The following is a 21,756-nucleotide window of genomic DNA, read 5'->3' as shown; positions in this document are numbered from 1 at the left end:
CACCCCTAAAGTGCCTTCTTTCCTGCAGCTGCCAGCCACTTTTGGTTCCCTCCACTATGCCTGTCGTTTTCCTGTACTGGTACCATTGCTAGCTATTAGATGTACATGAGGGTTACAGATCAGTAAGCAGGATTGCTAAACATACACAAATTTCAAAGCAGAGCAGGGACAGGGTGGGTAAACATAAGCAAATTTCAAGGCAGACAAGTGAGGTGGATTGCTAAAGAGAGGCAAATTTCAAGGCAGTGCAGTAAAATGGAGGGGAAATTATGCAAAATTCATAGCTGCAGACATTTGCTCTTGCGCACTTGCCAAGGACCGAAATTTTAAAAAAGAATTGTGAAAATGTTCACGACACTATTGGATGTTCTTTGTTCAAAATTTCTGTGAAAAAAGAAATTAAAAATCCATCCTGAGGCAGAGGGCACTGAGAAGGGATGAGGGAGAATAGTGATAACACTAGCAAGATCGCGAAGAGCAGCAGGGGTTTTCGCACCTCTTGCTGGGTGGCTCTCTAGCTGTTTCCAACAACCCATGATAAAATCACCCTGCTGGGTTCGGATGTCACAACAAGCCACCCTGAGAACAAGCTACTCTAAACAGCCCTACTAGTACTGGGTTCACATGAACATGGAGAGAAAATAAGTCATGGTGGCTTATTTTCCCTCCCTGCGTGTGCCGGTTGTGAGCCGCCTAATTAGTATAGCTACCCTTGCTGGGTTTGGGTTGTTGTGCCATCCAAATCTGGCAAGGGTGCGTGGCTGGAGTGGTTTACAAACCACCCTGAAACCCATGGCTTATTTTCCTTCCATTATCATACAAACCTTCTGTACAAGCCATGGCTTCTCAGGGTGATTTGTTAGTGGAAAAAAACCTGTGATGGAAGAACTGCTGCAGGTTCAGACATCACGCTAAGCCACCCCGCAACCACCCACAATAACAACTCACCATGGCTTAGTGTGACATGTGAACCAGGTCAACAAGTAAAGTAAGAACGCAGTTGAAATCAATTAGCTTGATATGACACCATTGTAGTACTTTCTACTTTATTTACAAATATATCCTTAAATAACTTCACTAAGTGGGCTTTTTCTGCTTCAGAATGAAAGGTTCCTGTTCCCTTTGCAGAGTTTGCCAAAACCACTTTCAATTCCTTTTTGAATTAAATTGTTCCACAAAGTTTGCTGATAATCTTTGTTACTTTTTCTCCAGAAGCTTTATTTAATTTTAACTTTCTTATTCATTTGATGGTTTTTCTTTTTGTACTGTCTCAACCTGACAACCTATTTGTCTTTTGCTGTTCTGCTTTCGAGATCAAACCAATCCTTATAACTTAATTTATTTTATAATGAAGTATGGACCTTTTCAGATGTTACCCCCTTTCCTTTATGTGCAGTTAGATGGTGGGTGGTCCTCTGGCTAGCATGCTTCTTCCGCTGTCCCCCTGTCGGAAAAATCCTATTTTTCAGATAGGATTTAATGAGCTTATTTTCTCTTGCCTTTTGACAAACTTTCCTTATCAGCTGTCTACATATCTGGATGCTTTGGGAAATAATTCTTCTTTGCTTTGCCATAAGATATGTTACCTTGTAAGGTAAGAACACTTTCCCTTTTTTAACAGGTGGCTTCTTAAATAAAGTACATGACAAAAATTGTTTGTTTCTATCTATCAAACGTTATGAAATGAAGAAGAATGATAATGTTTGGGTTTCTTCAAAGTGATGGCTATAGGACAGTAAATAGAGCCTGTAAAGCCTCTATTGCAGGAAAACTATGTTTTAACTATGTATTACCTGGGGAGGTGGTGGGCTCTCCCACACTGGAGTCCTTCAAGACGAGGCTGGACAGCCATTTGTCGGGGATGCTCTGACTTGGATTCCTGCATTGAGCAGGGGGTTGGACTCGATGGCCTTGTAGGCCCCTTCCAACCCTACTATTCTATGATTCCCCAGGCTCAAAAAGCTGTAGCTGATAAATGCAGCTCTTTACCCACAATTGTGATTATGACTGGTGTGTAAGTTGTGGTTATATGAAAAAGACAGCACCTAAATGGGCTGGGACAAAGAAGGGCTATCTAGTCTCAAATGAACCTACCTCAAATAGGCATTTGAGGTCTTGCTTTGGGTAGCTCCACCTTTTGAAGTTGGATGAATGGTTACCAGAAATTGCCTTCTTTGTAGTGATCCTTCAGCCATGGAACTCCCTCCTCAGGTACACTTGGTATGCTTGTCTGGCACATACATTCTTATCTTTTCAGCAACCGTCCCTGGTTTTTTTATTTCAGGCTGTAGTGTTTTAACCTTGGTGCAATGTGTATTTTTATATTATTTAGCATCAGTGGTAAGCTGCCTTCAAAGTGGAGAGGTGGGGTGGGGATAGACCTTTTAAAATAAATAAGGTATAGTCCCAGTGAAACTTTGTTCACATATGATATATTTCTAAATCTGCATGTCTGCACCATTTATGAATTTTTTTAAAAAAGTTTAAATTTTATTGACCTGGATTCTAACATTGGTGGGCAGAAGTCCACTCACACAATGGCATTTTACGCCTCCTCCTACTTGCTGTAGCCCCCTGCACCACATACAAATCAACTCTTGAAGGTTGGGAAACCCTCAGGAGGAGCATTGGATGTAGTATTTGGGGACTACAACTGGAAGAGGCAACTGGAGAATATCAAGAACCCCCCTCCCCTTGAAGGAATGTCTTTCTGTCATTCATATAGGGCATCTTTGGATCCAAACCACTGAGCTGGGTGTTACCACTTTAGAAGCTGAGTGGTTCACAGCTGTACTATTCATTAGCTCTTACTAAATTATAGAACGGTATTCTACAGGCCAAACCATACATGACATTATTGATGCAATAGCACAGGCAATTGTGTGAATACAGCCATGAGGACTCTGTTCGAGTTCAGGACTGCAGTGAGGACAAAGGGTTAAATCCCACACCTATCCTGCCATGGTTGTGATCAGGAACTCCCTGCCACCTCAAATGCTACTTACTTAAAAAATATTCACACTATTGCAAATTGTGTCTATAGAGTTGCATCTGGTTTGCTCCTGCATTTAGAAATTAGACAAATTGTGAAGGAAAAAACAACCAGTTCACTGCCAGTTAGGAATTTTTTTTCCTATTTCCCCACTCTTTGAAGTTCTATGAAGACTGCACTCCCCTCTCCAGCACTGATCCAAAAATCCTGCAATACAAAAATAAATGGAAAAAGCAGCAAAAATATAAAATAGTAGTGGGAGACTTCAACCCTCAGATTGATTGGTATTGTATGGGTCATTACACTTGAAACTAAGTATAGGTACAGGAAATCAGTTATGTCTCCCATTGATTTCAGTGGGACAAAAGTGTCACTAAAGGTGCAATCCTATGTATGTTTAGACAGAAAGAAGTCCTGCAACTCACAGCATGCCCCAGTGAACAAGGCTGGCTGGGGAATGCTGGGAGTTGTAGGACTTTTTTCTGTATAAACATGCATAGGATTGCACCCTAAATTAGTCTGGATCCAACCCATTATGTCTTAGAACAGTGGTGGGCAGAAAGTAGATCTCCAGATGTTTTGGACTTCAACTCACAGTATTCCTGCCCATTAGTCATGCTGGCAAGGGCTTCTGGGATTTGAAGTCCAAAATATCTGGAGATCTAGTTCTGCCCACCCCTGTCTCAGAATACTAAGGCTGCAATTTCTGCATACTTACCTTGGAATCAGCTGCACTGAACTCAATGGCTCTTAACTTATAAGTAGACATGCATAGGATTGTGTTGTAAGTCATGGAACCAACATAAGGAGAGGTGACTCATGATTTAATCTTAAGTAGTCCCCAGAGTTTGGTGTATGATGCAAGTGTAGTCAAAAAACAGTGACTGCAACTCTTTCAAATTAAACATGTGTTGGTGGAAAATTGCCCAGAAAATCCAGTACAGTCATATATTTAATTTCAAAAAGGGAAATTTCCCCCAAATGAGAGGCTTACTTAAAATGAAGTAGAAATTTTAGGGCTGGGGGTGGGGAACACAGCTTCTAGCAAACTGTAATGAAGTAATGAAGATATTGAAAAGCAAATTGCTAAAGGTATGAAATATACTTTAAAAATTATTTAAATATAACAGGAGCAGGAAGCCAGCTAGTGAAGCAGTCAGGTAACAAATGAATACAAACACACACAGAACTGAAGAGAAGTTGCATAAATACTCTGCTTCAGTCTTCAGTGAAAACTGGAGCCACATTGTAGCCATTTTTCACCCCAGAGTATGTGAAAAATTAAGCTACATGGAGATGACAAATGATGGCCCAGTTTGCACGATCACCACAGCTTAAGCAAGCCACTGTGGCTTGTTTAAGCCATGGTGATTGTGCAAATCAGTTAAATGTCACACTCAGCTGAGAGGTCTTAGCAAACATGAAATATGTAACTTGGAAGATAGCCACTGTAACACCATTTTTACTCACTATTTTTCATTTTGCAAGTACGTAATAGATACTACTTTAAAAGGGATGCTAAAATTGTGAGGAAAATCTGGAAGATGTGTTTCTAGAGAAGGATTAAGAACTACAGTTTATAACTACTTATAATGTACAGTTATAAACAGAACCAAAAATGCTTTCTTTTGTTGCCAACAGGTATTGGGTAAGAGAATTCTGGGTCATGTTCAAAACAGATACCAGTCTTACAAACACAATGGAGGAATTTCAGGAATTGGTGAGAGCTAATGGTGAGGAGTTACACTGTCGCCTAATTGACACATCTCAAATGTGAGTGTCAAGGTCTTAATATATTGGGAGAAACGCACACACATTGCTGTTAATCTTCCTGAAGAATAAAGTGTAATAAATAATCCATAGTTTTGAATATTTCCTTCTCTCATACAAGAGGGACAATGAAAGACTTCTGTTCAAGTTCTTAGGAATAATTCTCTGAGCAATCTGTGACATGATGGCTACTTGGACCCCAAATACATGGGCAGAGCTCCATGTGGCCAGTGGGTTGCTTGGATTGGCTTCTTTTTGTGTGAAATTGCTTCTCCCTAAGGTAGTGTGGCAGTGTTTATGGCCATGCCATCTCTTTTGTGTGTGGGGAATCTATAATTGGACAGCAGAACTTGCCAGGGACATAGAAGTGTCACACAAATGGCTTACCACATGAAGCTGTGTCCATGTGTGATTAAAAATGAAGCCACACTGCAATCTCAAATTCAGCCTTCGAAAAATGCTTAACATAAAGACTTCCACCACTCATACGAGAAACCTAGATATGTGTGTGTGTGTGTGTGTGTGTGTGTATCTATATCTGTATATCTATATCTATATTGCAATCGGCTTTGGTAAAGCCAGTACCCAGTGATTGGTTTGGGAACAATTGCTGCTGCAGTATTGCTGAAGCTAAGCAGCTGTGGACCTCATCAATCCCTTGGATGGGAGGCTATTGTGGGAAATCTATGTAAAAACAGAACATACTACCAATATAATACAAACAGCTAAAGTCAAGATTTTACTACCTGATTTTACTGAAAACAAAACCAGATTTTTAGCTTGGAAAATTTAAACACAACAAGACAACCCCCACCCCCCAACCTCCACCCCAAAATACAAAACTCATAGACTAAATGTTTGTTTAATACTATTTGAAAGTTTCTCTGTTAAACCTGATGTTTTAAACAAATTATTTATAAACTTGTTATCACAGCAGTTCTTTTTAAAGTGGTGCAATCACACCATCTTCTGTTTGTGAACATACAAGAATTACAGATTCAGAAACAGATTGCGGAATAGATTCTTTCTATTCCTGTGACAACAGGAATAGAAAAGATAAGTGGGCTTTTGCAACAAAATATTATAGTATGGACTGCTTCTGTTCAGGTTTCTAGGCTCTCCAGATTTTCCCCCTCCATTTTGTTTTTTTTCTGGGAGGAGGGATGGACACATTTATGCCCAGTCCCAGCTACATGAAAGTTTTGATTTCTCTGTTGAGCAACTCTCATTTCCATCCCTGGAGACATTTTACAATGACCCAGTTTGCACATAACAGCGACAAATCAAAATGGATGCAGTGTGTGCCCAGCACACATCACGGCAAATTATTAATTGTTAAATTAATTAATTAACCCCCGATTTGCCATGCCGGGGACACGCCGTGTCCATTTTGAACATTCAACCTCCGATTGGGTCGATTGGGGGTTGCTACATGATATCTGAACCAGGACACTGTAGGTTAATCATGGGTTAAACAACCCACAGTTAATCTACATTGGGGGTTTTCACACAACACGCTAACCCACACTCACTGGTTAAGTGTAGGTTGTTGCTGAACCATGGGTTGTTTGTTGAACCGTCGGTTAGTGTGTTTCTGAACCTAGGACATTTTCCACAGGGTGGTATGTTAACCATGCAGTGTGGCTTGTTAACCACCTTGAACAACCCAGCAACAAACCATGGCTTCTCAAAGTGGCTTGCTCTAGAAAAGTAAGTCCCATTGCATGGTTAACAAGCCACTCTGCGGAAAATGTCCTGGGTTCAGACAACTTGCTAACCCATGATTCAACAACAACCCACACTCAGCCACTGAATGTGGGTTAGTATGTTGTGCAAACCCAGTCAGTTAGTAGTTCAGTTAACTGTGGGTTGTTTAACCCATGATTAGCCTATAGACTGGGTTCACAGAACACAATAACCCACATCCAGGGGTTGAGTGTGGGTTGTCATTGAACCATGGGTTGTTGTTGAAACGTGAGTTATAATTTTGTCTGAACCTAGCCATGCTAACAAACCATGGTTTGTTAACCATGAACAACCCAGAGTTCACAACCCAGCAACAAACGATGGTTTCTCTTCATGGTTTGCTGGTGGTTAACAAGCCATGGTTTGTTAGCACAGCTGGGTTCAGACAACATGACAACCCACATTTCAACAACCACCCATGGTTCAACGACCATTCACACTCAACCCATACTCAGCCTTTGAGTGTGGGTTATCATGTTGTGCGAACACAGCATACTGTCTGGGTTCAGACATCATGTAACAACCCCCAGTCGGAGGTTGAGTATTCAAAAAGGGCTGTGGAACACACCCGGCACTTGTTTCAGCAAATTGTGGGATAATTAAGAACATAAGAATTGCCATACTGGATCAGACCAAGGGTCCATCTAGTCCAGCATTCTTTTCACACAGTGACCAATGAGCTGCCCATGGGAAACCTACAAGTAGGACATGAGAGCAGCAGTACCCTCCTGGCCATGTTCCCCAGCAGCTGATCCACATAGGCATACTGCCTCTGATACTGGAGGTTGCATAGAGCCATCAGGACTAGGAGCCACTGACAGCTTTCTCCTCCAGGAATTTGTCTAAACCCCTTTTAAAGCCATACAAATTGGTGGCCATCACTACATCGTGTAGTAGTGCATTCCATAGTTAATTAACCCACGGTTTGCTGCTGTTATGTGTGAACAGGCCCATTTGCTTCTCAGTGGGAATAAGGAAATGACCTATCCAGACAGTAAGATGGTTCTGTCTCCTCTTTTGATCTCTCTTCCTGACTTCTCCTTGTCCAGACACTCCATTCCATTATCCCTCCCACATAGTTGTCAGGGCTGTTTCTCTCCATCAGTCAGCATTCTGTGTCACTGAATTATCATCAGGCTGTTTGTGGGTGTTCCGTCCTCCAGGGTGCAATCCTATGGCCATCTAGACAGTGTCTAGATGGCCATAGGAGTTTTTGTTTTCTGGGAACTGAGCTTGGAGCCAGGGCTCAGAGCTCAGTTCCCAGAAACCTGACTCCTCACCCCCTCCCTTGCTGCCTTGTAGGCAGCGTGGTTTGTCCCCAGCTCTGCACTCGTAAGAGCAGTGCGGAGCAGACGAAAAGGAGGCATTCCTGGGGGAGGGGAGGGGAGGGGAGGAGACTGCGGAAGCGCTGTTACAATGCTCCCTATGTGCTGTCCGGCCTCTCCACCACACTTCGATGCACCCTGGCTAGACAGCCAAAATTGGCCGTCTAGCTGCAAATGCAGGACAGCTGGAGCGCGGAGGAGAGGATCCCGTCCGTGCTCCACCCGTCCTGAATCTGATAGTCAGCCACCTCCAAGTTCTGACTATCCCCATAGGATTGCGCCCTTAGGCTTTTTTTCGTAAAATTTTTTATACCCCTTCAAACTTGAGCGTGCTATACTTTCCTCTTTTGGGTGCATGAAGCAGTTTTGTCTACGTTTGCACAAACATGGGAAAACTTGTATTAGAAGAAACAAGTTGGGCCCCTGCAAGAAAATGTTGCAGTGTGAATTGCTTCTGTTTAGTGTTCCAGCCACTCCATTCTACTGCCCAACATTCAGTCAGCAGTCTGAGCCCAGTCTGCCCGCCCCCATTTGGTTCCCCCTCTTCTATTCTGGGCTTTGAGGGATGGGGTGGGCACACTTGTTCCCAATCCCAGCTACATTACATTCTTTCATTTCTCCACTTATGTCTGTTGGCAGCTCTCTCTTCCATTCCTGGGGACATTTAAAAATAGCTTCTCAGTATGAACCGGGAAAAATATAGATCATACGTCTTTCCTGCCACTCCATTCTATTCCCCTGCTCCCAATTCTATCCATTTTTTCCCCTTTTGCTCACGCAGCATTCCATGCCATTGAATTGTTATGGGTCTGTTTTGGATATTTGTTTGATTGTGCCCCCTTAGGGTTTTTATTCTTCTAAAAAATGTTTTAGCTTCTGCAAATCTTGGAGTTACCGTGAATGTGCCAGAGCTTCCCGCTTGTGCATGGGTGGTGCAGTTTTGGCTACATAAATGTGAACATGGGAAAACTTGAATCAATATTAATATATATGACCATCGTATGATGATATACATCAGCAATGGGCAGAAAGTAGGTCTGGATCTACTGGTGGACCTCTGGGTGATTTGCAGTAGAACTGCAAGTATTTCTGATACCCAGTTGTTTAACAATAGGAGCAACAAATGATTCCCAGCCCTGATATTACGCTGCTAAAATGAAGAAAGCTTGGGGTAACTGAGAGTGGATTCTTTGTGGAAGTACTATGAGCTCCATTCAGTTCTGGTACTCAGAACAAATTGCTGGGCTCAGAGTTCTTGAATTCTAAGCCTGTGTCTTTTGGACTAGGCTCCATTTGGTGTATCTCGGGGTTCTAATAAAAAACCAAAGTAGATCCAACAAGCCCGAAGTCTGTCTACCCCTGGTATACATCAATTGAGGGACAAATGACATGTGATCCTGAGGCTTCAATCCTGTACCCAGTTATCTGTGAGTAAGCCCCATTGAACTCAGTGGGACTTACCTCTGAGTAGACCTGTGTAGGACTGGACTGTCAAGCCGTGTGTAATTTCTCTCATTTTTTTTTCTTTCTTTTATAAAATACAGCTGTGAAGGCTGCAATCTACAGTGGAAGACTAGGGTATGCCTGTGAAGGGGCTTGTCAAGTCTTTCCCTTCTGGAGGTTTTCTGTTAAAACTGCCCACCCCCACCCCCAGTATGTTTTCACTGCAGGAGAAGTTAACATAAAGATAGCATCTCCTCCTTCTCCCATATTTATAAATCAACCCTCAGTAACTACTAAAACAGTAATAAAAAAACAGGGTAAACCTAATAACATCAGTCAGTCACCTAAGCACAGGAGTAAGCAAATCTCCATTGAAATAAAACCAGAAACAGTAGTATGCTATAGTAGTAATATATCTCATTATTCCAACTCATCTTGTATTTTTATTTATTTACTGCTTGTTTTAACTGGTTAAGTATAGATCTGAGGGAGGATTGCTCTTAACTGAGGTTCACTTCTAGCAGTTCTCTCCTTCAAAGAAAAAAAAATAGGTTATGCAGTGATACCTTATTAGACAGAAGGATAGTTACTAGTCTCTTCAGTAGTCCAATATATGTAAAATGAGCATGAGATTATTCTTTGCTGCAGATAAAAGGTAATTATGACAGAATCATTTCATACTACTGTCCACAAGGATTTGTAACACAAATTAGCCTGCTTCATTAGTCTGCTTCAGGCATTACAAAATTCTAAACATGGAGGGCAGACAGGTTCCTGATTGTGTGGAGCTCTGTAACTGCATTCAGCCAAATATGGTTACATTTTCACTTCAGATCTTCCTCATCAACTTGGGGTGGTCAGGGGTGGAGTGAGCAGTGTTGAAGTGGCCATCCCAATTTGCCCTCCATACTTGGGACGTTTGTACCACCAAAAGAGGGCTATACAGACCACAAATACTACTTTCTTCCTTTAGTTATTACCAGCTGCGTGATTTCTGTCAGAAGAATATGTAAGTAAATTCTGCTGTATGAGATAAAATATCACATCTCTCTCTCTCTCTCTCTCTCCCAAGAAATGCTCGAGATTGGTCCAGAAAGATCACACAGCGGATAAAATCCAACAGCAGTAAGAAACGAAAAGTCTCACTGCTCTTCGATCATTTGGAACCAGAAGAATTGTCAGATCACCTTACCTACCTTGAATTCAAGTCCTTCCGACGAATATCAGTGAGCTGATGGCTTTTTATAAGTTAACTACCCAAATGGTTTCTTTGAATAGGGTGTGTATATAGATGGTTCAGTTTTAAAATAGTTTGATGGCAGTTGTGTGCTGCAGTGAGAAACTTCTTGGAGCTTCCTTGTGATCTTGATGAGTTGGTGCAGAAAGAAGAAAGGAGCGTTAATGAGATGGTGGTCTTGTAGTTGCACAAAGTTTTCCACCTAATTCCTATATTTCTGGGAGCAAGGAAAGAGATTACGATGAATGCAAGTTGGTAAGCACTAATAGTGCCTAATATATCACTAATATATGTGATTACATATTGCTTTTTATTTCCTGTATTTTTGAGATTTGTGCTCCATTCGAGATGTGTCATATTTTGACGCACCTCAAATGGAGCATAAACATATAAAACACTGAAATAAAAAAAATGGGAATATAGAACAATCCTGTGACCCCAAGACAGTGGCTGGAGCACCATAGGATGCTGTGAATCCACTCCTCAAAGGCCGAAGATGGAGCTCTAGACCCGAGATGAGGGGGCCTGATCATAGATTTCCCACCCTTTTCTTCCTCAGTCCTCCCAGCTACCATGGAAAGCTCCACAGAGGTTCCTCTATAGAGGTCAGGAGGGTGGAAGGCAGGGGTGTGTGCCGGTAGGTGGGACAGGGAAAGGAGAGGAGTGGCTCTCAGGCCCTGGCTTCTGCCCTGGCAGTGTGCAGCAGCTAGATGGGGTCAGAGGCCCATCTAGCAAAAATTACGGCAAAGGAGGAGGCTGTAAAAGCTTCTGTTATCCCTCCCACCCTGCAAAGCTCTGGCCAGCAGGGCTTTGGATTGACAGGGCTCCAACATTGGAGTCCTCCATCCATCAGCCATCAGTCTCGTAGGATTGCACCCCTAAGCACGTTTCATTAGAAAGTGTCAGGATTCCCCTGTTGCCTACTGAATCCTCCAATAGCCAGAATCAAGACAAAAGGGCTGCTTTCCAAGGCTTTAATTCCATTCATCCTAATGAAGCATACAGATGCTAATTTCCTGAGATTCAGAGGAACTACAAAGGAACAGCCATATAGGGGTTTCTAAGGGTTAGGACGTCAGTTGATCTCCGTTTGGGAAAAACACGGCAACTCTCTTAACTTAAGGGGTGGGAGGGGAAGATCTCCCCCTCTCCCGTGATGCTTCTGGGCGCAGCTGTTGACGACGAGCCAGTCGGGCTGAGCGCCTAAGCTTGGCTCCTGCAATCTCTCGCTTGTGCCTGTGCCTCACGTCTAAAAGCTGAAGTTGTCCCGCCCTTTCCATGCCTGGGTCAGTGTTGCTCCCAGAGATGTGAGCAGGGGGGGGGCTCCCCCTCCAGCTGCGCCTCTAAAGTCTGAGAGAGCTCCTCCCCCATGAATTGTATCTGCTTCTCAGAATCAGAGCTGCCTTGGGACTCTGTGGGCTCTGATACAACCCTGACAGAAAGGCAAGTTGTACCTAAACCCTCACCTTGCAAGGAATGTGTTATGAAAAGAAAAGGCTTCCTTTTAACTAGCAGGTTTTCAAATGTTAAATATTTTTTTTGGAACAGGGTGGCAAGCGTCACTTGCTGTTAAATGAAGTATAACCTCGGAAGCTTTAGACAAGTTGCGCTCCCACTAGATAGAAAGGCACTAAAGGAATTATATTGTTAATGGGTTGTATCCAGTGGTGGCTTTGTGCTAATGTAAAGTGCTTCTGCTTGCACAAGATGGTGTACCCAATTACTGCCAATCCCCATGCCTGTTGCAAGCCTGTGCTCCATATTCCATACTCTTCCAAAGGGTCCCCCAAACCTCAAGATCAGCTTTTCAGGAGCTGCAGGGGGGAGAGGCAGTTGGTAGGAGGAATCAGGCCTCCATCTTGCATGAGTGGAAGTGCTTGCCCTTAGTTCAGGTGTGGGTGGGAAATGTTTGGCCTGCAAAGCTTCCCCTCCTTGCCCTGATCCCATTGGCAAGAATGGGATGCTTTTTTCAAGCCTATTTGCCACACGGGAGGCTCTTTATTTTCTTCACTCTTTTGCTTGAAAATGCCTAACCATAGTACTTTAAAGCTGTGGAATGAATCCCTGGGCAAAAAGAACCAACAGCCTCTTCAATAATTGTTGTGGATACTCAAATGTAAGTTATAGCAGTTCAAGGAACAAACTGTAAAAATTCTCACTTAGTCATGCATCAGTACTCTTTATTTCAAGCTGTAGGTCATGACTTTTCTCATGTGCTAAGTTAAAATCTAACAGCTTTGGAATCTGTCGTCACATCTTTGTGCTCAGACTGCTACCTGTAAGCAGAAAACTTATTCATCCTACACACATACACTTATATAATGCTTCACATTTTGACATTAATAATTTTTGGTCCAAGAAGGATAATGCCTTATAAAAATCTCAGCTCCTGATAGCACTAACAGTCTATCAACTTTTTGTAGATGTTGATAAAATAATACAGAAATCATTTAATTTGATCTCATTTATGCATGGAATAAAGCATTCCATTTTATGAGTTATGTATATCAGCACAGTTTGAGCTACTAAAAATTATTTTCCTGCACTAGAGCACATTGCTAACAGTACCCTACAGATTGCCCATGTTCTCTACCTTGTCTTTTTGCAAAGGTTCCCCTTGCATAAGATAAATTTCAAATGGCATAAAAGCCAGTGCATGGATTACTTTTAAATTAGGCAAGGCATCTTACAGCTGATCTGACAAGCTGAAATAGAGGCTTGAAACAGCCACTTTATAGGTATTGATCCATGTCCTGCTTGTACATAATGCATAGAGCCGCCTGGCATGTGGGTTGTTCTTATGGAGGGTTTCCACAACATTACCAAGATCTGGCAGAGAGATTCTCAAAGTGATGCAGGACAACTGCATGTTACAGCACTGTACATGTTATATGGAACTGTTTTATGGAGCCATCATGTGGCCTTCAAAGACTTCATGTCACTGATACAGGTCAGAAGAGATTCTCTGATTTATTTTCCAGGCTACTTCTAGTCAAAAATTGGCTTGCTTCAGATTATATTTTGATTGCTCTGTTTGCATTTCCATCAGCAAAGATGAGCTCGTATAGACTATTTCAAGTTATAGAAAAATATATTTGTCTTATGGCAAAACCATGGGGTATGAGGAGTATACCACTAAAAGGAGAATTAATGTTAATTTTCCTCTGTCCCCTTCCCTCTTTCTTTGTTGGAAGTTTTCAGATTACCAGAACTACATCATGAATGGCTGTGTGAAGGACAATCCAACGATGGAACGCTCGATTGCTCTTTGTAATGGTATTTCTCAGTGGGTACAACTAATGGTACTCAATAGACCAACACCACAGCTTCGAGCTGAAGTATTCATCAAATTCATTCATGTGGCCCAGGTCAGTTCAGTTATAAATTGTTTGGAGTTTGGTTTATTCTTCCTTGATTCACTTAATAACAGGCGTTCCATTCAGTCCCTCCCTCCCCCATCACTGAAAAAGCCTCCCCAGCATTGCTGCCAGCACCCACCACCATTTGGTCCCCCTGGCAGTGCTGCAGCCACCAGTCACACCCTTCCCCTGGACAGGCTTACCTGGTGGTGTTGGGATGAGAGCTGACAATAGATAACTACGGGTACTGACATTGAATAAAATTGTTTATTTCATTCAGTGCATTTTAGCCATCTTTCAAGACTGTATTATCATCCACTTGTTTCATTGAAATATACTAGAGCAGGAATCCTCAACCTTTTTTGGTCAGTGGGCACATAGAGAATGTTGTGAGAATGTTGTGGCCATTCTCACAAAGTGACTGCCATAGGGGGTGCCCATTCAGAAAATGGCTACCATGGTGGGTGTAGTTGGTCACAGAACACCCATTTGCCAGAAGGCAAACAGGTGAGAATAAAAGAAAAGTAACTTGCCCAAAAAACAAATGAACAAGGCAGAGGTGGGGACTGAGCTACAAAACACAAACCCATTATTTCAAATCCATGTTTTTCTGCTCCAACAGTCATTTCACAGAAAGAGTTGTGTTAAATAGAAAATTTGAAATTTCATTGAGGCAATGTCCCTGTCCAGTGATATCAGTCAACAGCGTACATTTGACATAATAAAAATACTGAATAATGGTTGCTATTTGTTTTTTTTAATACAGAAACTTCACCAGTTGCAGAATTTCAACACATTAATGGCTGTGATAGGTGGTCTTTGTCACAGTTCAATTTCTAGACTTAAAGAAACAAGTTCTCATGTTCCTCATGACATTCATAAGGTTAGTTGTACTCTTCACTGTATTCTGTTTATTTTACAATATTTATACACTGTTTTTCAACCATAAGAATTTTTAAAGCGATTCACAGTAATAAGATCAGATTGATTAGCAGATGATATTGCCCTCAGAATGATGGATCCCAAAAGTATACCCAGTTATTTATTATTTGTGTTACAAATTGGAAATAATGCTTGAATTATTCATTTCAAAGAGTTTTGCTGTTGTGACTAAAGCTTATTTTTTTAAAAAGAGAGGTTGTCTATAGGATTGTGATGAAAGGCTGTATAACAGTCAGGTTAGTGGCCTCATTTTGGAGAAGACAGAAATAGAGAAAGACAGCCTTCTCTGTTGTGGCCCCCACATCTGTGGAATGCCCTTCCCAGGGAAGATCTGGCTGGCATCTTCATTGCATACATTTATGGCATACTCCTATGCATGTTTAGACAGAAAAAGTCATACAACTCCCAGCATTGGCTGGGCAATGCTGTGGCTGGGATTTTTTTTCTGTCTAAACATTTAGAGGATTGTGCCCTTAGAGGTCAGGTTAAGACTATTCTTTTCCAGGAGGCATTTAATCTTTAATCTGTTGCTCTGATTATTAATTTTACTGCTGTCTCCTTAAGGTTTTAATATTGTTTTAATGTTTAATATTGTATTATTTTGATACTTTTATTGTTGTATTTTTGTTTTGTTTTATGTGTGTAAACTGCCCCGAGGGCATTTGCCAGTTGGGCGGTACACAAATAAAATAAAAAACAAACATTTGGATGTAACACTAAATGATAATTTAGCACAGCCTTCCCTACTCTGGTGCCCTCCAGATGTGTTGGAGTACAACCCCCATCATTCCCACCCAGCATGGCTAAGCTGGCTGGGAATGATGTCAGTTGTAGTCCAACAAATCTGGAGGGCACCAGGTTCGGGAAGGCTAATTTAGCATTACAAGAACATGCTGCAGTGAACCTTGGGTTCATGCACTCGTCCTTTTCCTACAGCTCCTCCTCTGATAACTGATGCGTTTGGAAGTATTGATTTTTAGGTTAACCACAGTTTAGCATGTTGTCTGAACCTGGACAAACTCTGGTTAATCTTTACTATGCTTAGTTGAAACAAGGCAACTTAAAACCATACTTTAGGAAGTTTGTTTCAAGTAACCATATTTTGGATGATACACTAAACTGCAGTTAATCTAAAGGAAGTGGAGGCTTCCAATCTCCTCCTTGTGGTTGTGCCAGAGAGTGGAGCTGAAAGCATTTGAGCTCAAGAGTCACACAGGCTCATTCTTATAATGCTGAGCCATGGTTTAGTGTTATGACCAAATGGAGCCAGTATATTTGCTTTTAATGTAAATACAAATGTGCTGGATTAATTGGTTTGTTATATGTTTCTAAAGTAGCCCTAATGATGAGTGTAGCGAATTAACTAATTTTGCTTCCATTTATTTCCCTTTAAGGAGTTCAGTGAAATGACAGAACTTCTGTCGTCCTGCAGGAACTATGATAATTATCGGCGTGCTTACAATGAGTGCAGTAACTTTAAGATCCCCATACTTGGAGTACATCTGAAAGACTTGATCTCCCTTTATGAGGCCATGCCAGATTACTTGGAAGAGAAAAAAGTTAATATACATAAATTGTATTCTTTGTACAATCATGTCAATGAACTGATACAGCTTCAGGAAATGGGTCCTCCCCTGGAGGCTAACAAGGATCTTGTTCATCTCCTCACAGTAGGTCTCTGTATTTATAGGTTGTATTTTACTTTAACTTGATTATTCTGTGGGATTACTTAAATGTCAGAAAGCTTTGACTGTTAAACCAGGCTGGGAAATTTAAGCCAGGCAGGGTATTGTTTCCTTTAGGCCTCTGTTCAATAGTGCAATGAAACATCAGTAGGCAGGTAAGCCTTTTGATTTCAGGAAAAACAGCATAAACAACTTTTCTGAATAGGGCCAGGGGCCAGTGGGTTCAAATTCCCTGAGGTTATGGGCCTAGTGTAGTTGCACTGAGCCCTAAACTTGTGGGAGCACTGCAGCAGTAAGATCTGAATTAACTGTAAGGGAGCAATCATATGCATGTTCAGACAGAAAAAGTCCTACAACTCCCAGCATTGCCCAGCCAGCACAGTTCTGGATATGCAAGCAACTGATGCAGAAATTTATCTCCAATATGGACAACTGTTGTGTTTCCAGTAAAGCAGAGCCACATCTATAAGCCTATTTTTACATGCAGATGATGCTCGTTGGATCAAAATGATTCTGTTGCACAACTATGATACATATTCCCTGCAAAGAGAATGTAACCTTTCCAAAATACAGCATCCATACTTTAGGCTTGTATCCCATCGAATTATTTTTAATGGGGTAATACTGAACTACCTTGCAACAACTACGTAAGGCCACTGAGATAGTGCCTATGAAACATTGGACACAGTTCTGGGGTTCTCCCCCAAACAAATTTGCACTGGGAGAGAATTTTGAGAGAAGTCTTTGCCTAACAACTGGTTGATACCACAACAGTGGATCCTAGGAAAAAGAGCAGCTGGTTTTAGCGTGGCCCCAGTCTCACCTTAACAAGTTTTCGGCCATTCCTTCAGCACTGGGATTTGTATGGACTAGTGCTGGAAAATGTGTTCATTTTGTGTTGCTTCTGCACCCAGACCTCAAATTGCTGCCATTATTTATACATTTTAAATGGTTCTGTGTGGTATATTGTAAACTATTTTTTTTTTTGCGAACAGGCAGGCTGCATATACACAAAAGACAAACTCACCAGAGATGCTGCAGCATCTTGGATAGTGAACTGTTCTTGTGTTTGTTTTCAGCTGTCACTTGATCTTTATTACACTGAAGATGAAATCTATGAACTTTCATATGCACGAGAGCCAAGAAATCATCGGGCTGCAGTAAGAATCCTAACGAATTATTCCAAAATAGTATAAGTTTCTTTCTTGTGTAGCTTCTGTGCAGTCAGCCTAGATGTTGATTCTTACTGTGCTATTTTTATTAGATTAATATAGGTTTGAGTTTAATTTATATGCTGCTTTTCTACAAGAATTGCGTTTTTATGTATTGTAAGCCACTTCAAGCACAACAATAATGTTTCAGAAAAAAACACCATAGCATCTAAACATTTCAATTTTGCATTAACAATATTTCAGTTAATATAATACCTTAACAATCCACTCAAAAACTAAAATTTAGCCTATTCCAATTATAAATATCAATAAGTACAAGTTCCTTAAGTCAAACAAACAAATAACACTAGCAATATTGATTACTACACCAGCTACGTCAAACTCAGTCTAGAGTAGATAAGAGTTTAACAGGCAACTTAAAACCAGTTCAGCACCTTCAAAGCAGTAGCAAAAAATAAAATAAAATGCCTATTGCCTTAATAATCTAACCTAGAAGCCAGTGTGCCAAAGCAATCAGAAAGAGCTACAGGAAACACCCAGAGCCACACATTAGCTGGATCTAGAACCCTCTGAACAAGGCTCCCCATCTCACCATGAGTGAGATAGGAGCTTGAAAAGGGGCCGAGCTGAGCCCTAGCACAAGAAGTGATAGCGACAAGGGTTTATCAGGTAGCTGTCATTCCCCAAGAGCCCTCAAGCCGAATCAGTCTTTTCACTACTGGCTTCACAAGAGGCTAGAAAGCGAGTAGGATAGCCCCTGGCTACTCCCCAAAGTGGTGATCCACTTTGGAGTCACCCTTTGTAGGCTATCTGCTGCCTGCTGTGGGCCTCAGAAGCAATGCTCTTGCCTGCAGAAGTGGCTGTTGAAGTTACCCAATGTCTCAGTCCTTCAGAGGTTGGACTTTGAAACTTAGAGCACTGATGGACCTATGGCTCCGTTACATGCTCGTCCTGTGGCAGATTAAGGGACTGTGAGGGGTTGGGGAGGACTCTAGATGACAGCCATCTTCCTTCAGACCTAACGGATGCAGGTGGCAACACTTCTGTACTGTAATATGCACCAGGGTAGGTAAGCGATAGAACTCTTAGATGTAACAATTTCTGAATGCAAATTGTTTATTTATTAATTATATTTCTATATTGCCCATTAGCTGAAGCTCTCTGGGTGGTTCACAAAACAAAAATTAAAACCATAAAAGACAATAACATACTAAAATATAAACACATTCAGTTTAAAGCAGAAGAAAACCAAAGTAGGGGCCAAGATAAAAACCAGCAACAAAGATCTAAAAATGCATTAGCACAGTTTTTAAAGGGTAAAAAGCCTGGGAAAATTAAAAGGTCATCACCTAGTGCCCCAAAGACCACAGTGTAGGCACCAGGCAAGCCTCTCTCTGGGAGGTCATTCTGCGGCTGGGGTGCCACAACTGAAAAGGCCCTGTCCTTAGTAGCCACCCATCTCACCTCATTTGGTGGGGGCACCTGGAGAAGGGCCTCTGAGGATGACCTTAGGGTTTGGGCAGGTATATATAGAAGGCGATGATCCTTCATGAGAATATTACAAATACAGAAAAAAATGTAACTCACCAGCTGTATTTTAGTATTTTCTGTCCTTATGGGAATAATATGCCAGTGATGTTAATAGCACATAGCTAAGATATACAAATCTGTTGTGGCTCCCTGGCTTGTTATATGCTTCTAATAAATGCCCAGTGCTGAAAAAATTGTAAGGATATTCTGAAACATGTAGTAATAAACTGCTCTTAGAGATGGAGTGTTGGGGCAGTATCTACCTGTGTCATTCCACTAGCGCAGATGATGTTGTGCTAGTGGAAACTAGATTCCAAACTATGTGCAAGAATAGAATCCAACTAAGGGTTCATTTGCACAATCATGGTTGCACAACTAAGTTGTGCAACTGAAAAGATTTGGTGGAGCTCCTCTAGTGCTATTTGAATTTGCGGAATGACACTGCCCTTGGTAACCAAGCATCACCATTCTGTTTCTTGCAATAACACAAAAAGGAAATTTTAAAGTATATATCTATAATTCTTATTTTAGCCTTTGACGCCTTGTAAACCACCAGTAGTAGCAGACTGGGCCTCTGGTGTAGCCCCCAAACCTGACCCAAAGATCATTAGCAAGCATGTTCAGAGAATGGTAGATGTAAGTATATCTTATTATTTTACCATACGTGTTTTATATCAGCCACTTGCATTCCTGTTTTGGCTCCAAGTTCATGATACATTCACCATGGGAATGACAGTCCCTGTTGCAAGATTCCTGTTCCTCTCAGGCCCATCACATGGTCTCACTTGCAGCATGAATTGGGACCATCATGCTGTGAGCTCCTGTGCTAGCAGCTGCCAGTGACCTGGGGCAAAACTAGGTAAATTTGTTGTGTGATAACCCAAATTCACATTGGTGAGTGCTACTGTTCTGAACAGCTGGAGATGAGAAACTCACCATGGGGCTGCTGATCTCATAGGTGACTATAACGTGTAACCCAGTGATAAGAAAATGCTATCCTAAAAATGACGCGCTTGTATGTTTTCCATATCTATATGTATATTGTCCTTAGGGCTATATATAACTTGAAATTCATGGTGAACAGGGAGGGTGACGGGTGTGGGAGCGGGAAGCTGGTAGGTTAGATGTAAGGGAATTTATGAGATATTAAGGGAGCGAAGGAGGAAGCATAGGGAAAAAAACAGGTAGCCTTGTAGCGTGGTGTTACAACTAAATTCTTTGCTAAGTTGTGTAAGTTACATGAAGTCTTTAAACCATGGATGGGCAAGTTATAGCTCTCCAGATGTTTTGGCCTAGAACTCTCATCAGCCCTAGCAAGCATACCTAATGGTGAAGGATAATGGGAGTTGTAGGCCAAAACATCTGGAGGGTCACATGGTGCTCACCCCTGCTTTAAATCTTAGAGTTAGATTTGCACTTGACAAATCTGCAGGATATAGTATATATGCTTATGCAGAGGGTAAGTGGAGAGACCATATAGTCAGTACAGCTTGCAGAGGTCATTTTACTCCATTGGCAGTAGTGAAGTGGCTATATGTCAGTCAAGAATCTTACTTGTAAAACACTGCATAATTTTTCCTTGCATACTGACAAGAGAAATAAAGACTGCATTATAAAGACACGCCCACAATTTATTTCCAGTATTTAACACCATACCAAAAATGTATTTATAATACTGAACCAAAAAAGTATTTAATTCTAAAGTTAAATCACTATAAAACATCACAGGATTTATTATTTTAATAAAAAGCAGGTACTTTTAAAAACCAAAAGTGATATTTAATTTTTTTACATTTAATTTTTTTCTGTCACTGTCCAGTCAGTTTTCAAAAATTATGACCATGATCAGGATGGATACATTTCTCAGGAAGAATTTGAGAAGATTGCCGCAAGCTTTCCTTTCTCATTTTGTATAATGGACAAGGACAGGTGCGTACATTCCGATATCATTTATGCATTTACTTTAGCCTTTACAAAATGTGAAGATGCTATGTCTCTCTCTTAATGAAAAGGGAATGGGCAATCAAAGTTACTTGAATTACTTGTAGTTAGGCAAGTCATCTTCAGTTTCATCTGTCAGCTATAATTTGTCTTACAGCACATATTGGGGTAACAGTTTCATGGTTTGGAGCTTATTTTGTACATTCCTAGAAGTAGTGAAGGAAGCAGTATGAATGAATGATCAACCTGACCATTAATCCAGATTGTTGAATTTGAACCTATGGGACATGAGGAAGTGTCTTGAATAAGCCATCTGGCGAATAGCCCTTTAACAGACGAAGAACAACAGTGCAGATGCCAAGCACAGCAGTTGTGTATGACCCACACTGCTTGCTTAAGTGGAGACATCCAAAGCAGTGTTGGAGCTATCCACTCTGCTTCCAGTTTCCCAAAGAGTTTGGTGACAGATCTCGTGTATAGCCTGTCATCAAGCCAGGCGTCATGCCCCCACTGAAGGAGTCCTCCTCAGAGGAAGAGCTAGAGGCCCCAGAAGCCCAGACCATGGACTGCCACCAGGCCCACAAGAACCTGAGCCCTCGGGGGAGGTGGTCGCA

General features: G+C 41.5%; 1 protein-coding gene across 1 annotated transcript in view; it reads left to right on the top strand.

The window, feature by feature from the left end:
- Positions 1 to 21,756, top strand: part of RASGRP1 (RAS guanyl releasing protein 1) — a 76,327-nt gene that overhangs the window by 29,815 nt on the left and 24,756 nt on the right. The window contains exons 4-12 of the mRNA XM_084844664.1: positions 1,532 to 1,594; positions 4,634 to 4,765; positions 10,349 to 10,502; positions 13,708 to 13,881; positions 14,639 to 14,755; positions 16,209 to 16,484; positions 17,579 to 17,659; positions 19,733 to 19,837; positions 21,021 to 21,130. Of these exons, the coding sequence (XP_084700790.1) occupies positions 1,532 to 1,594; positions 4,634 to 4,765; positions 10,349 to 10,502; positions 13,708 to 13,881; positions 14,639 to 14,755; positions 16,209 to 16,484; positions 17,579 to 17,659; positions 19,733 to 19,837; positions 21,021 to 21,130 (1,212 nt within the window). The remainder of the gene's footprint in view (positions 1 to 1,531; positions 1,595 to 4,633; positions 4,766 to 10,348; positions 10,503 to 13,707; positions 13,882 to 14,638; positions 14,756 to 16,208; positions 16,485 to 17,578; positions 17,660 to 19,732; positions 19,838 to 21,020; positions 21,131 to 21,756) is intronic.

This window comes from Heloderma suspectum, chromosome 1 (assembly GCF_057233095.1).
Source record: "Heloderma suspectum isolate Gila_16-S chromosome 1, 16-S_ref, whole genome shotgun sequence".
In the NCBI taxonomy this organism is placed as follows: Eukaryota; Metazoa; Chordata; class Lepidosauria; order Squamata; family Helodermatidae; genus Heloderma; species Heloderma suspectum.
The sequence above is the reverse complement of the archived record's forward strand: the minus strand, read 5'-3'. Positions and strand labels throughout refer to the sequence as shown.